This window comes from Salmo salar, chromosome ssa04, assembly GCF_905237065.1.
Source record: "Salmo salar chromosome ssa04, Ssal_v3.1, whole genome shotgun sequence".
NCBI classification, from domain to species: domain Eukaryota; kingdom Metazoa; phylum Chordata; class Actinopteri; order Salmoniformes; family Salmonidae; genus Salmo; species Salmo salar.
In genome coordinates, this window is record NC_059445.1 from 25,977,670 (window position 1) to 25,999,395 (window position 21,726).

General features: G+C 44.7%; 1 protein-coding gene across 3 annotated transcripts in view; it reads right to left on the reverse strand.

Annotated features, from left to right (window-relative positions):
* Positions 1 to 6,745: 6,745 nt before the first annotated feature.
* Positions 6,746 to 21,726, reverse strand: part of LOC106602771 (RING finger protein 24) — a 56,575-nt gene continuing 41,594 nt past the window's right edge. For all 3 annotated transcript variants that reach the window (XM_014195618.2, XM_014195619.2, XM_014195616.2), the window contains exons 5-6: positions 14,923 to 15,002; positions 6,746 to 12,400 (exon numbers count right to left, since the gene is read on the reverse strand). In XM_014195618.2, the coding sequence (XP_014051093.1) occupies positions 12,256 to 12,400; positions 14,923 to 15,002 (225 nt within the window). In that variant the 3' untranslated portion in view covers positions 6,746 to 12,255. The remainder of the gene's footprint in view (positions 12,401 to 14,922; positions 15,003 to 21,726) is intronic.

Genomic DNA, 21,726 nt, shown 5'->3' on the forward strand with positions numbered 1-21,726 from the left:
TATCATTTGCTTTTCAAACAATTCAATTTTTTTTGTAGAATAAATCAATCAATGAAATGTATTTATAGAGCCCTTTTTACAACAGTTGTCACAAAGTGTTTATACAAAAACCAAGCCTAAAAGAAGCGGTTCTCTTTTAAAACCTCTTGATGTACTCCTAACAGACTGTTTCACCTAGGTACAGATCTAGGATCAGCTATCCCTTCCTCCAATCCTATCCTTAACCATTAGTAGGGGGAAATACTAAACTGACCTAAGATCAGTGTCTAGGGACAACTTCGCCCTACTCTATTTAAGCGCCCAATAAATGGACTTGAAGCATCCTATTTGTCCACTAGAGGGCAGTGTTGCTCCATTTACAAGCACAGTGGCCTAATGTTGGGCCTAGGGCTGTGCCTATGGTAGTTCACCTTATTCCTTCCTCTCTCTATTGGCTAACAGAACTCAAACCGGTAAAACATGCCAAAATCTAGTCAAGAGTATCATCACCCTTCACAGATGTATGCAACTGTGAGTTATTTGACATTTTTCCTAATAAACACCTGATGTGAGACTTCACATACTGAACATTGTGGACAGGTCACTCACTGTACTGTACCTACTCTAGAAAAGTATAGGGGCTCTATTAAATCTTTATCCATGAAGCATTACAGATTCTATGACACAAATTTAAAGGTCATTTCCAATTGAGCTGACATATGTCGTGTTTACTGTGAATGAGGTGTCCGCTAACGTGGGAACATTGCCTTTAAATTTAAATCGGGCTTTAGAGCTGAACTGCCGTGTTACGGACTGAATAGAGTCCTACGCCTCACACAACCACCTTAACATAATACATGTGGAAAAAGCAAGGCTCACACCCAATGTACAAATAGTACTATCGCTGCTGCTTTCGAGATTCTACAACATGCATGTGATGACGATTTAATGTGGACTGCACACATATTGTCCGCCACATGTCTAACCTTAACCTTTGATAGGCTAGATATCATTTATGTGCCACACAACTTACACCCGTCCAATCCTTCCATCATAGCCTAGGACAGTGGTTCCCAAACTGTGGGTCGGGACCGACTTTTGGGTTGCGGCAGGGTTCCGGATGGGTCACAGATGACGTTTTTTGTGCATTGTTACAAATATTTGTGTTAGTATACAGTCAATTCCTTAAGACCACATACTTTAAATTTACATTCAGTTACATGTTTTGAAGAAGAGGGTATTGTTAACTTGTCCATGTTTTTTCACCACTCAACCGGTATGTTGGGTCACGAAGGAAAACGTTTGGGAATCCCCCTGGTCTACGCTAGGGGTTGGTTCTGGACAGGACCAAAGGCTATAAACTAAAAGACAACCCAGCCAGACCACGCCACTCTGTGGTTGACCTTTGACCGAGTCACAAGGTTCTGACTGCAGGGGAAAGTAGGTGGAAGTCAAGCGACTGATAGTCTTATCTCACCTCTCGAGCCAATCCAGAGTAGACGCTACACAGTATGGACTGGGAGAGGCCAGTTGGTCAGTAGGGCAAAGGGAAACAACAACACAGGCTGCATCCTTATTGGCACCTATTCCCTATGTAGTTCATTACTTTTAACCATGGCCCATAGGGGCCCTCAACTGCTGAAGACTGGTCGAGGGAGTTAGGCTCCCACCTACGGTGCAGAGGTTGCACGTGATGTGTCTGCTTTTGATATATTCTTCACCTTTCAGACCAACCCACTGACACACTAATCCAGAAACCCCACTCCACACACACACACGTCAACTCCATCACGTGACAAGACAAATGGACACCAGCTTTGCTCCAGCTGTACAGAGAAGTCATGAATGGCCGTACTATTTGATTTGTGGCCCAGAGGGCTCCAGTGAAGGCCAAGTATGTCTCCCAAATGTCACCTATTACCTACATAATTGCACTACTTTTGACCAGAGCCCTGGTCAAAAGTTGTACACTATATAGGGTGACAATTAGGATGCACAAACACTGGAACAGGATTTACTATTGATAGTCATCACTGCTGACCAGAGTGTGTGGAATATACCAAATCCAGATGCTAGTATTACTTGTATTCCCCACTGCTGTAAAAGTGGACTGAGCAACAGAGCCTGCGGCTCTATTCATATACTTTAACAATGGAGCCTTTCTTCCTCTAACCATCCAGATAACACATTGGTTTCATTACAAAATGTTGACATAGATGAGTTGTCATTACACAATATGGAGATCTTATGATTTAATGTAGACTGAGCCCAATGTGATCACCACCGCCCTGCTATGTACAAAGTCACGACCAGCACGTAAACATGGCTGAATTCCTACTGGTAATTAGCCAATCAAAACATAACATTTCTAATATGTGATTTGTCCTCCTCCATTGCTTCAGACAGTTAACTGTATAACTTTCATTTCTCTGGGTTTTTGTGTTTGCCTCGTGAGCCGCTGGCTGAACAGTATCCCTTTTATTTGATTTCAGATGTCTTTTCAACTTTCATTCAGAACTCGAAATGAACCTGATGTCAACGTCAGAAAAATGTATTTTCAACGTCATTTTGCTAACTGGAATGCGTGTGTGGTGTATGTGTGAGTCACTGTGTTCTGAATATGGATACTTGGAGTGTGAATTCGAGGTGAGAGGCTTTCACTTGTCTGTGATTACAGAAACTCAACAGGCATGGACAAATTGGTCTGAAAACAAGAGTAAAATGGCAAGGCTTTTATTCTTTTTTCCTTTTATTTCAGCAAACTGAAGGCGTCCAACCAGGCACTACTTTTAATTTCCTCTTGTGGCCGATTCACATCTGTCTTACGTTTAAAAGTACTTTAGAGTGGTACAGCTCTTAGGCTGCTTCTACACAGGCAGCCCAATTCTGATATTTTGCCCAATTATTGGTCTTTTGACTAGTCAGATCTTTTGCCAATATTTGGGCAAAGAATCAGAATGGGCTGCCTTAGAGAGCAGATGCAAATTGGCTACTACTTTCGTGGTAGCCTGGTTACACCATACTGAAAGATGGGATGCACAATGGTGAGTGCAGTGTTCAGTCTGGTTTATCAAGGCTAACTTTCTGGGCCCCATATCCTTAAAACATACATTAAACGTCTGTGGATTCTTTAAAATGGTCAATCAAGGACCAAACTCCGGTTTAGTTCAACAGGTAGTAAGTTAGTGGTGGCACTTTACACCCTAATCGGTCTGTATTTATAACGCATCTCAGAGTAGCAGTGCTGATCTAGAGTCATGTCTTCCCTGTCTATGTAACTTTTGTGATTGGAAGTACAAAACTGATCCTAAATCAGTACTCCTGCTCTGAGATGCTCGATATGTGTTTGTCCCAAACCAGTAGAGAAAACGATTTTGGCTGATTTCTCGTGATAATCTTAGTCAATCACAGTTTATCCTGTACAAAATGATTATCAGAGTCAATACCTTCAATCTAAACCAGGGGTATTCAACTTTTACCCTACAATGTCTGGAGCCTGCTGGTTTTCTGTTCTGATAATTAATTGCACACACCTGGTGTCCCAGGTCTAAAACAGTCCCTAATTAGAGGGGAACGTTGAAAAAATGCAATGGAACTGCCTTTGAGGTCCAGAGTTGTGTTTGAGTGATCTAAACCAGCCAATCCTTAATTTCACTCAACACCAGAGAAGGGAACTGTACAGAGGCTCTAATTGGCTGAAGCAAGTCGAGAGGAAACAGTACAGACACTCTGATTGGCCGAAGCAAGTCGAGAGGAAACAGTACAGACACTCTGATTGGCCGAAGCATGTTGAGAGGGAACAGTACAGACACTCTGAGGCCTGTTGTTGCCATGGAGCTCTGAGGTAAGGAAGGTGTGACACCCCACTCATTTTCTCTGGTCTACTTATTGCCCCTGTGGCAAGATATCTCACTGGCAAAAATATCTGGGTGAGCGGGATGGGACAATAAGTAGACCAGAGCCAACTGTCACCTCTCTCACATGAGCATGCCAGATATTGGGCGCATTCCTCTGCCCAGGCGTCATTGATGCCTGCTAGATCTTACAACGCCTGGAAAGGTATTTTACGTATCAGCTAACCACATACGTTATAAGGTTTCTGTCAGTCGATGACGTGGCACGCAACCATTGGTTGATGCATGCAACGTCTGAGCAGTGGAACGTGATCAATATGGAGGAACTGTGAGCTCACGCGGGAAAGCATGCTCTCGCGAGAGCGGAAACACCCCACTTACACAAACAGGAACCTTGAAAAAAATTGTCCAATGGTAAATGGCCTGTAATTTGGAGTGTTGCTATTTGTTTGGGGCGGGTCTGCATCTGTAAAAGTTGGTGTTATGCAACTAGTGATGCAGTGTGCAAGCCAAGAGTCTTGATCAGCCACTTGAATACATTTCCAGCATTGGTATTATGTCATACCAGAGCCCAATACTACAAATCAAGTTTGAGGCATTACCGAGGTATCTTTGGTCAACTGAGTTTAACTCGGCATAACCGGTACCACGAAAGTGGTTCACCTTTTAGCCAGGTACATTTCTATGGCAATGAATGCTTCAGAACTAACCTGCTCCAGGGCAGGCTAACTCCATTTATCCTGAATGAAGTGTCTGAGTCGTGAGTTGAGGACTAATGAAATGATGCCCTCCCTCTCGCATAGATTGAGTCATCTTCCTCAAATGAAGGGGATGAAGTTTAACACGTTTTTGTTAAAAAAAAAATTAAAAAACGATCACATTACAGATTTAGTAATGGCAGGATGCATCTGAAATAATAATTGTGTCATGCATATTAACAAACACCACAGCATCACCAATAGGTGCATAAATGCATACATAAATGACAAGCAATAACTACAGCAGAGAACATGTGGATAGTCTGTAATAAAGTTAGTCAATTCTGGGAGGAGTTGAGCAGTTATTTATTCAATTGATTTATACTGGTGGCAGTGGAGGCTGCTGAGGGGAGGACGGCTCATAATAATGGCTGGAATGGTATCAAACATGTGGTTTCCATGTGGTTGATACTATTCTATTGACTCCTTTCCAGCCATTGTTATACGCCATCCTCCCCTCAGCAGCCTCCACTGACTGGTGGGAAAGAATGATTTCTGGGGTCTGGTGGTTTTGTATAGATGGACTCTGAATCGGCGGCTTGAGGGTAAGAGTTGGTACTCCTGGTTGAGTGAGTGTGTCAGGTCAGTGGCAGTTCTCGCTCTTGCCCCCATTACTCTCTCCAAGAACAGCACTTCCATGTTCTTGAGATGAACTCCACTGATGCACAGTAACACTTTTTTGTATGACTTAATACAATTATTTAAATCGATAAGGGTGGGGAGAAAAATGTACTTGTGTACAAAGACGGCATGGGGATAAGTAATAAAATAAAGACGGCACTTCTAAAAGCCTATCTCACACCATATCTTGCAAATTCAGCAGGCTATCTTCTTTCATTTTGATTTCGGCACAAATGAAAATGTTGCAATATCTCGCCCATGGATTGAAGTTACATCATTGTCTCAATGAAGAGTTTGGTGTTGGACTATCCACGTGCGGCATGCATGCATGCGCAGTTACAAACCTGCTAGTTAGCGGCAGGCAGAAAAGCAATATCCACCGTCGTAGTACGGATGAAGCCTGGACTGGATTGTGAAGTTAACTGACGCTGGCTAGCTGTAGAAAACCCAGAGTAGATCTACACTGAGCAAACATGTAAAGTGTTGGTCCTATGTTTCAAGAGCTGAAATAAGATCCCAGAAATGTTCCATATGCACAAAAAGCTTATTTCTCTCAAATGTTGTGCACAAATATGTCACCTCGGTTGTTTTAGAGAATTTGGCAGTATGTCCAACCGGCCTCACAACCGCAGACCGTATGGCGTCGTGTGGGCGAACGGTTTGTTGATGACGACGTTGAACAGAGTGCCCCATGGTGGCGGTGGGTTTATCGTATGGACAGGCATAAGCTACAGACAATAAACACAATTGCATTTTATCAATGGCAATTTGAATGCACATACATACCGTGGCGAGATCCTGAGGCCCATTGTGCCATCACCTCATATTTCAGCATGATAATGTTAGGCCCCATGTCACAAGGATCTGTACACAATTCCTGGAATCTGAAAATGTCCCAGTTCTTCCATGGCCTGCATACTCACCAGAAGTGTCACTATTGAGCATGTTTGGGATGCTCTGGATCGACGTCTACGACAGCATGTTCCAGTTCCCGACAATATCCAGCAACTTTGCACAGCCATTGAAGAGTGGGACATTCCACAGGCCACAAGTCTATGCGAAGATGTCACACTGCATGAGGCAAATGGTGGTCACACCAGCTACTGACTGGTTTTCTGATCCACACCATATATATATATATATATAGTTTTGTGACCAACAGTTGCATATCTGTATTCCCAATCATGTGAAATCCACAGATTTGGGCCTAATTGACTGATTTCCTTATGTGATCTAACTCAGAAATCTTTGAAACTGTATATATTTTTGTTCATTATAGCTTCCTTCCTAGTATACCCCTCAGGAGTATTACCACATGTTCAGGATTATGAGATCTGGCTAACTATTTGACATGGTGTACAATGTTAAAGGCGCAATCTGGGATTAGTGGTTCCATTTCAACAGACCCAACCCTCAGCTGTTTCCAAAAAATGTGGTGGGGACCCACTGCTGTTTGAATCCCATATTGCCCCTTTAAGGATGCTGCTACAACCATGTAAAGGAACTTTACTAATAAAGCATAGCAAGCAGTCATTATTTCCAAAACGTGGTAATTTTATTTACAGTTCAAGTCAGTCACATGCAACAATTTTTTAATGAATAAAACAGAATTAGCAAAAGAAATGCATTCATAATTTTTTTTCCTCAAATGGCAATTAAATATACAAAAATAGAGCTTACAAATACTGTACAGCAAATTTCTCCAAAAATATTCTGCTGCAGAATTCTTAATTTTATAAACAATGTTAACTCAGGATAGGATGGGTAGACCCATTGAGGGTAGGGTAGGTTCACCTGTCAAGGGAAGAAAGTGTGGGCTGGTGGATGAAGCGGGAGGCTGGGGTAAAATGGTGAGAGAGGTTATCACAGGGATGGGGTAGGTTGACCCATTGAAGAATGTGGTGGCTATTGGACATAGTGGGAGGTTGGGATAAAGTGGATTAGGGGCGAGACGGGATGTACTTGAGGGAGAGGGGGGCACTACAAGAGCTATACATTGAATGAATAGACACCATACACATTGAGAGTTTTCAGTGAGGCAGTGACACGTTATTGAGGCCCAAGCGGCCAATTACACAGCGTTGACCTTGAGATCCGGCCCACAAAATGGCTGCCAACAGCCAGGTATACCAAAGATGGTTGATTAAAAAAAAAGATGGTTCACTCAGGCCGTTTCACCATTTAAAAAAATGTCTACTTAAGGGAGTGGCTCTACTATAGACACCACTGTGATCGCAGCTTGGTCTGGTCTACTTAGTTCATTGTCTTCCATTGAAAGAGAAAAAAATTAAGGAGTGGGATGTCCTACTTTCTCCTGTCTCTGGGTATACTTTCTGAGATAAAAGCACCTTATAGAAAGGATACACGATAAGGGGCCCGTTATTACGCATTTTGGTTGCTGTCGTGACAAAGAGCCTCACTCCTCTCAGTAATTCATGATACTGAAGCAAGTACATCATAGTCCTTTAATATTACAGTCCAATAGGCTGGCGTTCTCTGGAACAGCGCTGACATCAATGGAGGTCACGATGGGGTGGGTCATCACTAAATTCATCAACCGTCCAAACTCCCAATGTTTTTCAAATAGATTTGGCCTGGTACCTTGCGCAGTAATAACTAGTAGACGATAGGTGATTATTCACTATGAATATACACATGATTCCTTCCTCTCGCAGAAGGGCCTCTAACTGCCTGCTGTTATGGCACTTGACCGTGGCTACATGCTTTCCAGGACTCGGAGAGAACCCAGAACCATGTTGTCTGGTCCAAGAAGTGTGGGGGAAGGATTAGGGAGTTACACAGGAAGAAATGATGGAGTATAATAGATAAGAGTTCTCTTCTGACCTTCAACTCTCATTTGAAAGAAAGCATTACAAGATGTCTGGAATTGTTGCAATTCTCGGATGGGCAAATGGCAGTTAAGTGCTCAGATGCAGTGTTTTCAATGGAAGAATTATCCTCAGCTATTCGTTGTGTTGGATTCTGTAGGAACCAGATGGCTTTGGAATGTGCTAGGTGGATGGGAAGAAGTCACAGGATTGCTAGAGGGGATACGGGTGGAGATCTTTGGATTAGGCATCAAGGGGGATGAGGTCAGATCCCCTTAGGGTAATAAACCATCATTTCTCCCTTATCACTTCGTCTTCCTGTCGAACCATAAAAGATGTAAGGATTGGAGAGAAGGAGTGCCTAAATTGAAGTATATATACTTGTGGTGGTGGAAACATGTATTTGTCTGAATGCAGCTGTATTGACCCTCTGGGCAGAATAAACTTGGTTAAGCTTTCATAATGTCCGTTGAGTGTTTTTATTCTGAATTAGAACCTAACAGGTGCACAATGCACACCCCCTCACAGTAAAAAGTGTTTATGCAGTATGTCTTCCTACCAACACTACTACTACTACTACTCTATGTACAATTACAAATGGTGAAATTGGTTGCAAGTGCAGCCGCCATTTCATCGCATGCTTTCACATTATCGGTCTCCTCCCCACCCAGTCCTATCGTTAAATCTCCCTTTAAACCGTCAATTCAGAGACATCCACACATAGTAGAGGATGAAGCATCAAGACTTGCTGTGTTCTTGTTGGCTATCTGTTACAATATAGGAGTCTTTAGGGAATAAGAAAGTGGCGGGGCTAGTTGTCAAAAAATTAACTTCGGACCAGTCAAACTTTGGAGTTCTGAAATTAATATCAGCGTTGAAGTCTCTTTGTACAAAGAGGTGTGTTACATACCTATATTTGAGTTATATACAGAAAGGGTGACACCTCCATTGGTTCCTGTGTAGCTCATTTTTGTGTGTAGCCACAAAGAAGAACCAAGAAGAGGCAAACGGGTATCGATGCGACCCGCAAATACAAGCAAGGCCGGGCGCCTTCAATAAAAAGGTTATGGTTTTTCTCATTCCACATTCAACCACAGACTGGTGTCTCTTCAAACAAATAGCCAAAATGAACACACATCGTAAGTAAAGCACAAGTAAAAAAAAAAATACAATAATCACAATTGTCATCCTCCTCCCTCCAATACAATAGATATTATTGGGCAGGGCGGAAGGGAGAATTTTTTTGCCAATATCAGAAACAATGTCCTACTATTCTTTTCACCAGCTAGCTACAGTAGGCTAACATTCCCCTCTGTTGTACGAAGGTAAAGCCAGTGGACACAGTACATTTCGTTAACGACTTGGGGGTCTTAACACCTAGAATCCTAAGAATACCACTATTTTTAGGAGACACAAGCGCAGTGGTTCTAGAGCTGGGCCTGATGCTCAGCACTGAAAAAGCCGGGGTCCTGAAAAGGTACAAACACTTAACAGGGTAGGGTCGATTCGGTTCTTCACTCTTAGGACAGACCAGGCTTTCTTATAAATAAAGTTGCATTTAACGCCATTATTATGACCAATCACCTAGATCTAGTCTGTGACCTTTGACACAGTGACACAAGCTGACCCCTGACCTATGGGACACTGTTTCCCCTCTGTTCCAAACTATCACACAGCACTTTTACTACAGTGATGCCACAAAAGGTGGTGCAACAAAGCACCAGGGTAGAGGGGTTGGTGTGTGTATCGGGGAACAAAACACCAGAGTGGAGAGAGCGTTTGGGGAAAACGCTGGAATGAGCCTGCTGTTCTCTACAACTGCTAACCAGGGCCTATACCCGCTCAATGACATCTACTGGGAACGTACGTATGTGTGTTGACCGATATGCTGAGTGCTGCCAGAATTTGAACTAGATAATTAGCCTATATCCCCCATAGCCTAATTAGATCAACGCTAAGCTAAAGCTAAATAGCGTTAAGTAATTACTAATCGCAGAAGCAGCTTTGAGTCGTTGACTGAATTGAGGAAGTGAAAGCGCGGGTGGTCCTGCTCTTTCAGTGCCGAGTAAAAGACCATGAGTTTTTCTGCCACATGTAATGCTACATCATATATATATATATATATATATATATATATATATAATCACGCGCTATTTATTGTTCTTTTGGGTTGTTGGAGGACCTTTTGGGTGAGGGGAGGACAGTCAATTTCTAAATTTGTTTCTCGAGCTGGAAAAGTTTAAGAACCACTGCCTCAGTGGACCAGTGTTTGTTCTAGGTTTTGTAAAGATTAGCGTATAGAATATATGATTCTAGACATGATCACATCGGCGACAATATTGGAATATAATCATCTTGGCATTATATGAAGTACTCGTTTACTATGTAGTGTGTAGATTGGGCTAGTTGTTTTAGACTTCCATCAGGCTAAACCTCACTCAAACCTGAGGACGGCAAGAGAGGGATGTATCTTTAACTGTATAAAACCAAGAGAGGAATCTTCCAGCTATGCGTTTTCATAGCGCTCTGTTGCCACAAGCTGAATGAGTAATGCTTTGGGAGCGCTGTGGGCTCGGGAGGAGCTCAGTCTTCTCTTATGCAACAGTAACGGAGGCATCTGATTGGATGTTGGCTCTAGGGGTGCCATGGGTGTTGGGTTTCTCTTACTTCCTGATCGCCAGTCCACAGGAAGTGATAGAGGCCAGGACCCCTCCACAGTTTGTGTCGGGTGTGTGTGTCTGTCTGTGTGTGTGTGTGACACACACAGGGGGCTCTATGTTTACACTAGAGAATACTACTATGTTAATATGATTCGACCCTCATAAAACCACATAGTGAAAAATCTTTCAATGAGAATACGAACTCGGCATTGTTGCGTTTTAGCAATTAGTTCACATTTTTTCCCCCCAACAGAATAGCAACTATTGGCTTTTTCTGAAATGACAGATGCAGACCGTGACAGTGGCCACAGCCTTTTTGTAACACACACACACACACACACACACACACAGGCAGCGTTCCCAAATGGCACCCTATTCCCTAAATAGTGCACTTTTTAGAGAATAGAGTGCCATTTGGGAACGCAGACACTGAGGTGTGCAGTGAGTAACAAACTGTACAACCTTCATATGCAAGAGGGGACGCAGAGTCCGATGCACACCGGTGAACCAGATGATTCGGGTCACAACCCCACATTCACACCCATCCTCTCTTAATTCACATTAAGTTGTTTAGACACCAAGTACTGAGGTTGGGGTGATCCTCTCTCTACACACACACACACACACACACACACACACACACACACACACACACACACATATTCCCCTCCAATATCCACTTTTGTATGTGTGAGAGGGTGGATCAGGCCACAGAATTCTGGGGTTCCTTGAGCTTCCCACGAGTATCCAGACGTTAATTCATTTGGAGGCTACTGTCCCTTTAAGATATTATGCTCCCTAACCCCCCCAAAAAAGTCTCCACTCAACAAAAAAATTAACTCACGTGGCTCTGTGTATATATATATATACACACAAAAAAGTTCATCGAAATAATATAACATAAAATATAACCTTGTTGCTACTACAACCTCCTCACAAGCGTTCAATTTTAAAGTGCTTGTAGAAAAAGAAAAAAAAACGAAGGTTTAGTCGTTAAAAAGAAAACTAAACGATGACGCCATTTTCATGTCAACGTGTTGTAGTTGTTGGTTTTCGTGCCTCTTACTCGTCACGTGCTGGTGTCCCCAGAAAAGTGCTTTGGTTGTGAAACGGTCAGAATAGTGACCACGGCTGTGTCCAAAAGAAAAGAAAAAAAGATTGTCAGTAAAGAACCGTTATTATAAAAAAATCCTTATGGGAATCCACCAAGGCAGAGAGATGAGAGGAGATTCACTTCTTCGTCACCGTGAGTCTCTGTCTGCATCGTAACACTGTTGTGTTTCTCCATTGTCTGTCCTGTCTTTTAATCACATATAAACGCCTCGATCACACCTACAGCGTCATTGCGCAAAATGGTACGCGGCATCATCTTCTACCATTTCTGTCAAGCCGTCTACGCAAAGAATTTGATGCATACGTCCGATGATGCAAGGCAAACACAGCGTTCCATTGGAAATGAATGTACTTCTGGTGTATCAAAATGCAATGACGCTGTCGGTGTGATCGAGGTATACGTGTACTTGTACAGGTGTGTGTGCGTGCACTGCAGTCTGCGCTACACCAGGTTTTCCATGCCTGGCAGGGGCTGCTGTATGGGCACGGTGACGTCGATGGTGTTGCCCGCCTGCTGGGCAAGCTGCAGGACAGGCATGTTGCACAGCGGGCACACCTTCCTCACCTCCAGCCACTTAATGAGGCACCTGGTAGAGCGAGAGAGACAGATGGGGCGGGAGGAGAGGGAGGGAGAAGGACAGGGAGAGAGCGAGGGGGGGAGAAGGACAGGGAGAGAGCGAGGGGGGAGAAGGACGGGGGGAGAAGGACAGGGAGAGAGCGAGGGGGGGAGAAGGACAGGGTGAGAGCGAGGGGGGAGAAGGACAGGGAGAGAGTGAGGGGGGGAGAAGGACAGGGAGAGAGCGAGGTGGGCGACGGGGAGAACAGGAAGAGAGAGGGGTGGGGGAGTGAGGGAGAAGAACAGGGAGTGGGGGGATAGAGAGAGACAAGATGGTTAATTTTTAAGGTCATTTAGCAGACACTCTTATCCAGAGCGAATTACAGGAGCAATTAGGGTTAAGTGCCTTGCTCAAGGGGCACATCGACAGATTGTTCACCTAGTCGGCTCAGGGAGTCAAACCAGCAACCTTTTTAGTTACTGACCCAACTCTCTTAACCCTTAGGCTTAAGTCATCACTTGCAAATGTGGGTGACACTAACATCAAATAGACTATTAGTGTACCCGTGTGGGTGTTTCCAGTGTTGTCTCTAAACACTAGCCCTCTCAGTTCAGCACTGACTGCTGCAACTGATCCAGCTATTCTATTTCTGACTGCTCACAAAGTGCTAGCACTGGGAGACCAGGGGGCTTATTCCACAGGGCAGACTGTTCCGCATAGCAGCTAGAAATAGCTCAGTAACTGTATAAAAAAATAATCTAATGTGTGTGTTCTGTCTACCTGTTCTGTGTGTTCCATTTCTATCTGCAGCCATCTACCACCCCTACATGTTCAGCCCTACTGAATAAGGATGCTCTGCGCTATGCATTGTTAGCGGAACAGACAGCGAGACTACAGCGCGAGACAGTACCGTAGGTGGATGGGGCCTAGACTAGGGTGTGCGTCCCAAATGGCACTAAATAGGGTGCAAAATGTATGCACCCCTAAACAGGGAATGGAGTGCAAAAGTAGAGCACCAAAGAGGGAATAGGGTGCCATTTGGGACGCACGACTAGAGCTTCTGCCCATGACTCAGAAGTAAGTGGGGGTGGCGTGGCGTGTTCGTTGCTACTGAATTATTTACAGCAGTTCTATTTTGGTACACTCTGGTCCTACAGGGTTGGGAAGGGACTCACACATAGGAGTGAAGGGGGAGTGGGACTGTGCTTCCTTCTCACGGTCACCTAATAGAGGGATGCATTCAACCCCTGTGAGGTTTATAAATCGCCTGCTCTCTAGTGCCATCTAGTTCTCTCTGCAGTCCCAGAGGGCCACACACACACAGCGGAGTGTGTTGAGATTGAGTGGGCCCCGCCCCAGCTCCTGACATGTGGTAAAAACTAGGCCGAGGGTCGCACGACGTAAACAGCCCAATTTAAATTGTCATGCTGGTGGGAGGAAACTCATTTGGCCCCAGGCCACCAGAGACTTCCAATCCATCAAGCGCTGCATTGTGTTCCCTCTCACTTGCTCTCGGCCGGTCGTTTCCTTTCCCCATAATCTCTCTCCATCGCATTCATCTCACCCCCCCCCCTACTTTCGCACTTTCCCGGATTTCTTCAGTCTTTCACTCTGTTGCCGTGTGTTGGGTTGCTCTACTAAGAGAACTTGGAGGGGGCGGGTATTGTAGATAGCGGTGAAGAAATGGCAGTAAAGGGACCATCACTTCTGCAGCCGAATCATAACATGTTTGACTTGGTGTGAGGAAAGGTCCGGTCCACAATATTGGGTCCACTTTGCGCCTCAACAGAACTGTTATTGTTACTGTTATTGTGCAACTGGGGCTGAGTGCGTTGGAATCACTGAACTAACTGTGTGAAGAGGATGTCCACCATTTTGGATCCACTTTGCCACTCATGCTTATCAACAACAGACCAATATTACTGTTATTGTGGGTCTAGTTGGACCCACATGCTCATCATTAACGGAACTTGTTATTGTGCGAATGGGGCTGCATACAGCGTGTGTGTGTATTAGGGGAGGCAGGGTAGCCTAGTGGTTAGAGCATTGGACTAGTAACCGGAAGGTTGCAAGTTCAAATCCCCGAGCTGACAAGGTACAAATCTGTCGTTCTGCCCCTGAACAGGCAGTTACCCCACTGTTCCTAGGCCGTCATTGAAAATAAGAATTTGTTCTTAACTGACTTGCCTAGTTAAATAAAGGTAAAATAAATTAGACTGGGCTGAGCGAGCTGGAATCACTGTGTGGATGTAACTTTGTGTGAGGAGGCGGGAGGCACCATTTTGGGTCAGCTTAGCCCCATATGCTCATCAACAGAACTTATCGTGCAACTGGGCGATCCTTTAGAATCGCAGTTTGGATGGGAAAGGTGCTCTGTGTACAGGGTGTGGCTATTAGATTGGGTTATGTAAATGGTGCTCAACCACACTGTTTAATGTTATTGTGAGACTGGGGCTGAGTGGAAGACAGCCTAGGCTTAGCTGGGCTAGGCCTAACTGGGCTAGGCTCCATCCACAGGCTCTGGGCATCAGCCAGGCCTCTGGTGTACTTACTTCCTGTGAAAGGCGTGTTTGCACGGGCAAATCCCCAACTCGTCTTTCTGTTTGAACTCCTCCAAGCACACCGCACATATCTGTTGACAGAGAGAGATGGGCGGGGGGGGGACAGGGTTAGCAAGGCAGCAAAACAACCACAGTCATTGTAGCTGAAGTTTAAGGAGAGAGAGGAGAGATTGAGACAGAACGAGAGAGACTAAGACAGAGAGGGAGAAACAGGGCTGTTAGCACTAGCAGGGCAGAAACACCGAACAACAAAAACAGCTTCGAGATAGTGGGTTTTGTATGTACCGTTATGGCAACGCATCAAGGATGACAGACGTCAGTATCTCAAACTAAAACATGTCTGGGTATAGCCAGAGGAGGGAGCGTCGACACACATACGATTTGTACAATTCTGGGCCCATATTCATGAAGCGTCTCAGCGAGTGCTGATCTAGGATCAGTTAGTTTTGCCTTTTAGATCATAATGAAGAAGACTACATGGACAGGGGAACCTGATCCTAGATCAGCACTCCTACTAGATGCTTTATGAATATAGGCCCTGGAACCCATCGCCTCGATATACCACTTCTCATGCCAGACCTCAATATGCGATTTCTCAGGCCTCGAAAGAGTGGCGACACACCTCGAGATAAGACTCCTCGGGCTGGAGAAAGAAGCCTCTCCCTCAAACAGTAAAATGTTTTCATTAAACTGTGACGTTAGAGGGGAGCATTCTGGAGTGTGGAAACAGAAAAGGCCTCTGCACCTGGAGTATTGTAGAAATGCAACTTGCATAACACATGCACAGGGGTGTGATCTTTTCATCACAGCCCAACTAAATCCAGAAATTACATACGATACACACACACACACACACACACACACACACACACACACACACACACACACACACACACACACACACACACACACACACACACACACAATGTCGATTGTGCCCTCAACTTCACACAAGCCATTAAAACCAGTTGAAACTAGATCCAGTAAGGGTCTCCTCAGCCCAAACAAATCTGGCCCAGCTGGGTGCGGTGTTGTGTGTGTGTGTGTGTGTGTGTGTGTGTGTGTGTACTTTCCTGCGTAAAGGTGCCAGCCCAGACAGCTAGGCAAATAGGCCTAAATAAGACCATTAAAAAGCTAGTTTTATAGCCTAGTTTGGCCAAGCTGAAAAAAATACTAGCTGTGTAGTAAGACAAGAGAACACCACACAGGGAGAGAGAGGGACACCCGCCTGGGTATTTAAAGTCTGGGTATTTTTGTGGAGGGCTGGATTCAATCACTCCTGCATTAGCAATATTGATGCAGGGATCGTTGTTTAGAACTACTACTACATGCTCAGACCTTATTCTGAAAACCTGTAAGCACCCACCTTAGTCGGAATAAGCAAAATCGGCTCTGTTATAGGACACCCCGGGAGAAATGAGTCTATGCATGAGTCTCATGGCACCTTATTCCCTATATAGTCCACTACATTTGATTTGAGTCGCATGGACCCTGCTCAAAAGTAGTGCACTAAGTAGGGAATAGGGCGTCATTTGGGACGCACACTGTTTGTACCAGCAGAGCATGTTCGATTGAGCAGCGTGCTGAGAGGCAGTGGTCGGTGTGTGTGTTGACAATGACTGGGAGTAGTCTGTTTGTGGCAGTGAGGAAGGATTAGTCCTACTGTCACAATAGGACTCTGTGTGGGCTGGGAGAAGAAGAGTGTGTGTGTGGTTTGCATGCGTGTTGGGGTCTGTGATGAAGCATTTAACCCACTGTCACAATAGGTCTCTGTGTGGACCGGGAGATGTGTGTGTGTGTCTCTGTCTGTCTGTCTATCTATCTGTCAGAGGACAATGGAGAAGGTACAAGACAACAGTGCTGACAGAGGCAGGATGGAGACCGGCAGACTGGATAGAGCTCATCTACTCACTAGCTTGTCAGTGCTGCTGTACACACACACACATACACACACACACACACACACACACACACACACACACACACACACACACACACACACACACACACACACACACACACACACACACACACACACACACACACACACACACACCCCATTCAGTGACCTATCAGCACTATTGTGTGTGTGTGTGTGTGTGTATACATTACTGCCAGTAGTGGTTCCACAATGTTCATGAAAAATCACCCTTGTAACTTGTGGCAGAAGAATCAGAATTAGTTGGGTAACATAGATAATTAAGATGTCTTATCTGCATAATATGCTTATATGATATACTTGTTATTAGAATGTATTCCTTCAGACTCTGGTGTTGGCAGTTGCACTTCTTCCCTAAGCTGGGGCTCAGTCACCTGGGGCCCAGAGAGGGGAGAGGTCAGGCTTGTATTTCACATGTCCCTGGTGCTATGCAGAATATCAGAAAGAGAAGAGGACAGGAGGGAACATCGTCTTCATATGTGAATGTGTCTTTACCTATTCTTAAACCATGTGAAGGGATGGCGTGATTAATGGGGAGCCAATTACTTGTCTCCACAATGTCTGTGCGCCAGTCATTCCTTCCTTTGGCCTTGGGGGAGATAAGGTTTGAGACAACAGATGTGTGGGGTAGTGACTGGAACCATTGTATGTCATATCTTAGATGTTGTACTTATCCTGGGATAGTGTATGACCTAGAGGCTCACTCCCCTCAAACAGCTTGTCCAGGCGTGTGGTCAAGGGGTTTTTCTTGAGATGGGAGTATCTGGAGTTGACAATTGATTTATGCCATTGGATGAGTTGGTGTTTTCGTGCTATGAAGTACCAGGAATGAGATCGGAGCCTCGTCTTAGGGGCCAAACTGAACGATAATTTATAGCGAATGCTATTTGCTACGGGACACTCCTTTCTCATTTAAAAAGTCTCACCTTGTGACCCGTTCCAATCATCTGTTGTTTGTTATGTAGACTAAAAGATCTCAGTAGCCTTTGTGTTGTGGCTCTCAACGAATCATCTGAGGTTGATTCGTCGACCAGCCAACGCTATTGCAAAGCTCTCACTAATAAAGATTCAGTTTAAGTATAACTCTGACTTGTGTGATAAGTTTGTCTCTCCTCATTTGATAATACAGAAATTAACCACCACAAACTATCTAGACAAAGATAGTAATGTTGTACCCCAGACATTACAACTGCGTCATTAAGTGCATCCCGATATCCAAGGGTACTTTCAATCCATATCAGTACAACACATGACATTTGTCCTGGGACGATGGCCCAGGAGGCTCACTAAACACTGCACAGTGACCTCTATGCGAGTTACTAGGCTAAATTCAAGAATGCGTGTAACATTCCCTCAATACAGAAGAACTGCTAGTGCTGTGTATCCTAGCCATAGAGTTGGATAGAGGTCACATCTTTGCAAACGTGTCCTCTATTCAACTCTATGAGCCTAGCTTTTTGTCTGCAGCCATTTTGGCTACAGTATTACGTCGGGGCAGGACCTACTTCGGAGTGCTACACTTCAAGGACAAAAGGCATACTTCTCCCTCTCTCCCCCCTTTTCAATACAAACTAGCTTGGGGCTGGGGATGAAAAGAGGTACTGCCGGCTTAGCCCTCTAAGGTTTCTCTCTAGGGTGTAGTTAGAGACAAGACACCATCCTCTCGGTTGAGCTCCATTGAACACTAACCCTGGCTCCTTCTCATTCACTAGATCAATGGTGTCAGTTCTTTTCAGTGCCCCCTCTTTAACTATGTTGTTACACTAATGGGAGGAGAGGAGTGGTGAGCTAGGATGGTGTGTGAGAGATACGGCCCAAAACTGCACGTCTCAGCACCACCACCTCCTGTGTGTGTGTGTGTGTGTGTGTGTGTGTGTGTGTGTGTGTGTGTGTGTGTGTGTGTGTGTGTGTGTGTGTGTGTGTGTGTGTGTGTGTGTGTGTGATATCTATGCAAGTGAGAGTTAAATCATGTAGATGAGCAGTGCATTAAATCTGACAGTTGTGTGCGCGATGTGGACCAAACTGCACATCTCAGCACTACCTCCTCCTGAGCTCAGTACAGCACACACCCAGGTCTCACAGCGTGTGTACAAGGGCATGTACATGTCTTACAATCACTAGAATAAATTGGTGTGCTGCTGTGCTCAACTCTGGAAAGCAGTCTCTTTGGGTGTAGCCAGGGTTACAATAGCAACCTGCACTGAAAATAGTCTAAGGAGCCTGCTTCCATACAGAGGATCTGAGCCCTAGGACCATGCCTCAGGACTACTGGCTGTCCCCAGTCCACCTGGTCATGCTGCTGCTTCCAGTTTCGACTGCGGAACCCTGACCTGATCACCGGATGTGCTACCCTCTCTCTCTCTCTCTCTTGCTCAACAATCTGGCCTTAATAGCCATGTACTATCTCCACCCAGCACAGCCAGAAGAGGACAGGCCACCCATCAGAGCCTGGTTCCTCTCTAGGTTTCTTACTAGGTTCCTGCCTTGCTAGGGAGTTTTTCCTAGCCACCGTGTTTCTAGATCTGCATCGCTTGCTGTTTAGGGTTTCAGGCTGGGTTTCTGTATAGCACTTTGTGACATCTGCTGATGTAAAAAGGGCTTTAGGCTTTATAAATACATTTGATTGATTTATGAGTCAGGACATAGGGACACTGGAGATAGCAGTCATCATATAACTATTTACGAGACCACTGATCTCTGTCGCCATGGGAAAAAACATCCCGACGACTCCAACCACTGCAAATCCCGGAATACATTTTTATGAAAAGATAGTCACTCCACTCAAGGAGAGGGGGGTGGGTGAGATAGAGTTTGACATCATGAGTGCTCTCTCTTATACTATGTAACTGCTATGTTAAAATAAACTCAAATCATCCCATTGTAAACAAGTTGTCGCTTTTGATACAAGATGTACAGCAGTTATACAGTAAGAATATTTACTAGGCTATTTCGTGTCTCTTTACTTTGATTCCAGCTCAGCCCATCTCAGTAGTAGTGCTGATTTAGTATCAAGTTTGCCTTTCAGATGATAATGAACAAGGAGCTCCACCCTCTCTCTTTGCAAGTCACAGGTCGAAAGTCCCCTCCCCTTCCGAAATTCAAAAGACGCTAACAACCTGCAAAAACGTGATTTGTCCAAATAACCCAAACTACTGCTGCACGTTATCCTACGCATCCCATACAGTCCCGACAGATTCTACGGTATCAGTTATGTTTACGTAGATCTGTCCACGAGAGATTAGAGGGGACCTGATCGTACGCTTTATGAATACTGGCCCTGGCAACTGGCCACCCATTGCTCCTCTTGGTCCACATCCCAGCTTACATAAGACTTACCTCAAATAATTTTTTTTTTAAAAATTTAAAAAATAAAATAAAAATAAATAAATGTGATTTACCTGGTTGCGCTTGTAAAATTGAGCAACAACACACACCACTATCCACATAGCTAGCATTTAAACAAAGCCAGACAGCCTGTGTCTGATTGAAAAACAACCGCTCTGCTCCAAATGCCAGCGGCCTGATGAAAATTTGAAAATTCATGACGGCAAATTCATTTATTCAGTCTGGCTCTATTATTACCGTTCCACCTAAAGGTTGCTTGGGTTGTGTTCTGTCTGAAGTTTCCCCTAGGTACAGATCTAGTTTCCCCTCCCCCAATCATATACTTAACCATTAGTGGAGAAAATGCTAAACTGACCCAAGATCAGCAACAACGTCTCGCGCTGGTTCAGGCTAGGCCAGTTTGTGAGATACAATTCCTATTAACCAAACAATCAAGCTCCTTGTACCGTTCTGTGTAGTTCTAATCCCACGTAGACACTTAAGAGGGGTGGCAGGTAGCTTCATGGTTAGAGCGTTGGGTCAGTAACTGAAAGTCCCCAAGCTGACAAGGTAAAAATCTGTCGTTCTGCCCCTGAACAAGGCAGTTAACCCACTGTTTCCCGGGAGGCCGTCATTGTAAATAATAATTTGTTCTTAACTGATTTTGCTAGTTAAATAAAGGTAAAAAATTAAAATAAACCCTGTTTAAACCTTTTGGCTTAATGAGCAGTTTGTTAAGTGGGGATGGTGCGTGAGGTGTGTGTGTCAGAATGTGTACCGGTCAGTGTGTGCACCCCCCTATGGGTTGGAGGGTAAGCAGCTCTGCCTTGGGCAGGAAATGGGGTCACAGAGACCCAGGCTAAGGCTAGTGGAGTTTTTCCACTCTGAGTACAACTTAACATTTTTTTTATTTAACCTTTAACTAGGCAAGTCAGTTAAGAACAAATTCTTATTTACAATGATGGCCTAGGAACAGTGGGTTAACTGTCTCGTTCAGGGGCAGAACGACAGATTTTTACCTTGTCAGCTCGAGGATTCGATCTAGCAACCTTTCGGTTACTGGCCCAACGCTCTAACCACTAGGCTTACTGTACTGAGGTGAGATGGGCTGCATCTCATTCCTGACAACTTTCCCTTCTCCCCTCTACAACTGCACTGAACTAGAGTTGAGGGACTGTTTCATTCCAGATGACCATTTGCCGCCTCCACTCTATCCTGAAGAGAAAGCAGCATGGCAAGGAAACTAGGCAAAAGTTAAGCTATCGGTTAGGCTATATCTGTCCAATGGCAGATATGAAGCGGACATATTTCTGGAATGAAACACAACCAGGGACAAAGAGCTTTTGAGTTGATGGGGACAATGTGGGGGTGTAATGGGGACAGTGATTCACCCCCAGGGGCCCATTCAAAACTACTGTTGAGGGCCACAGTCCCTTGGTCATCAGACGTCCATTACGACGCTCATAAAAAGCAGTGTGTGCGCGCGTGTTCAAACTGAAAAGGCCTACCTTAATCTATAGGCAATTATTGGC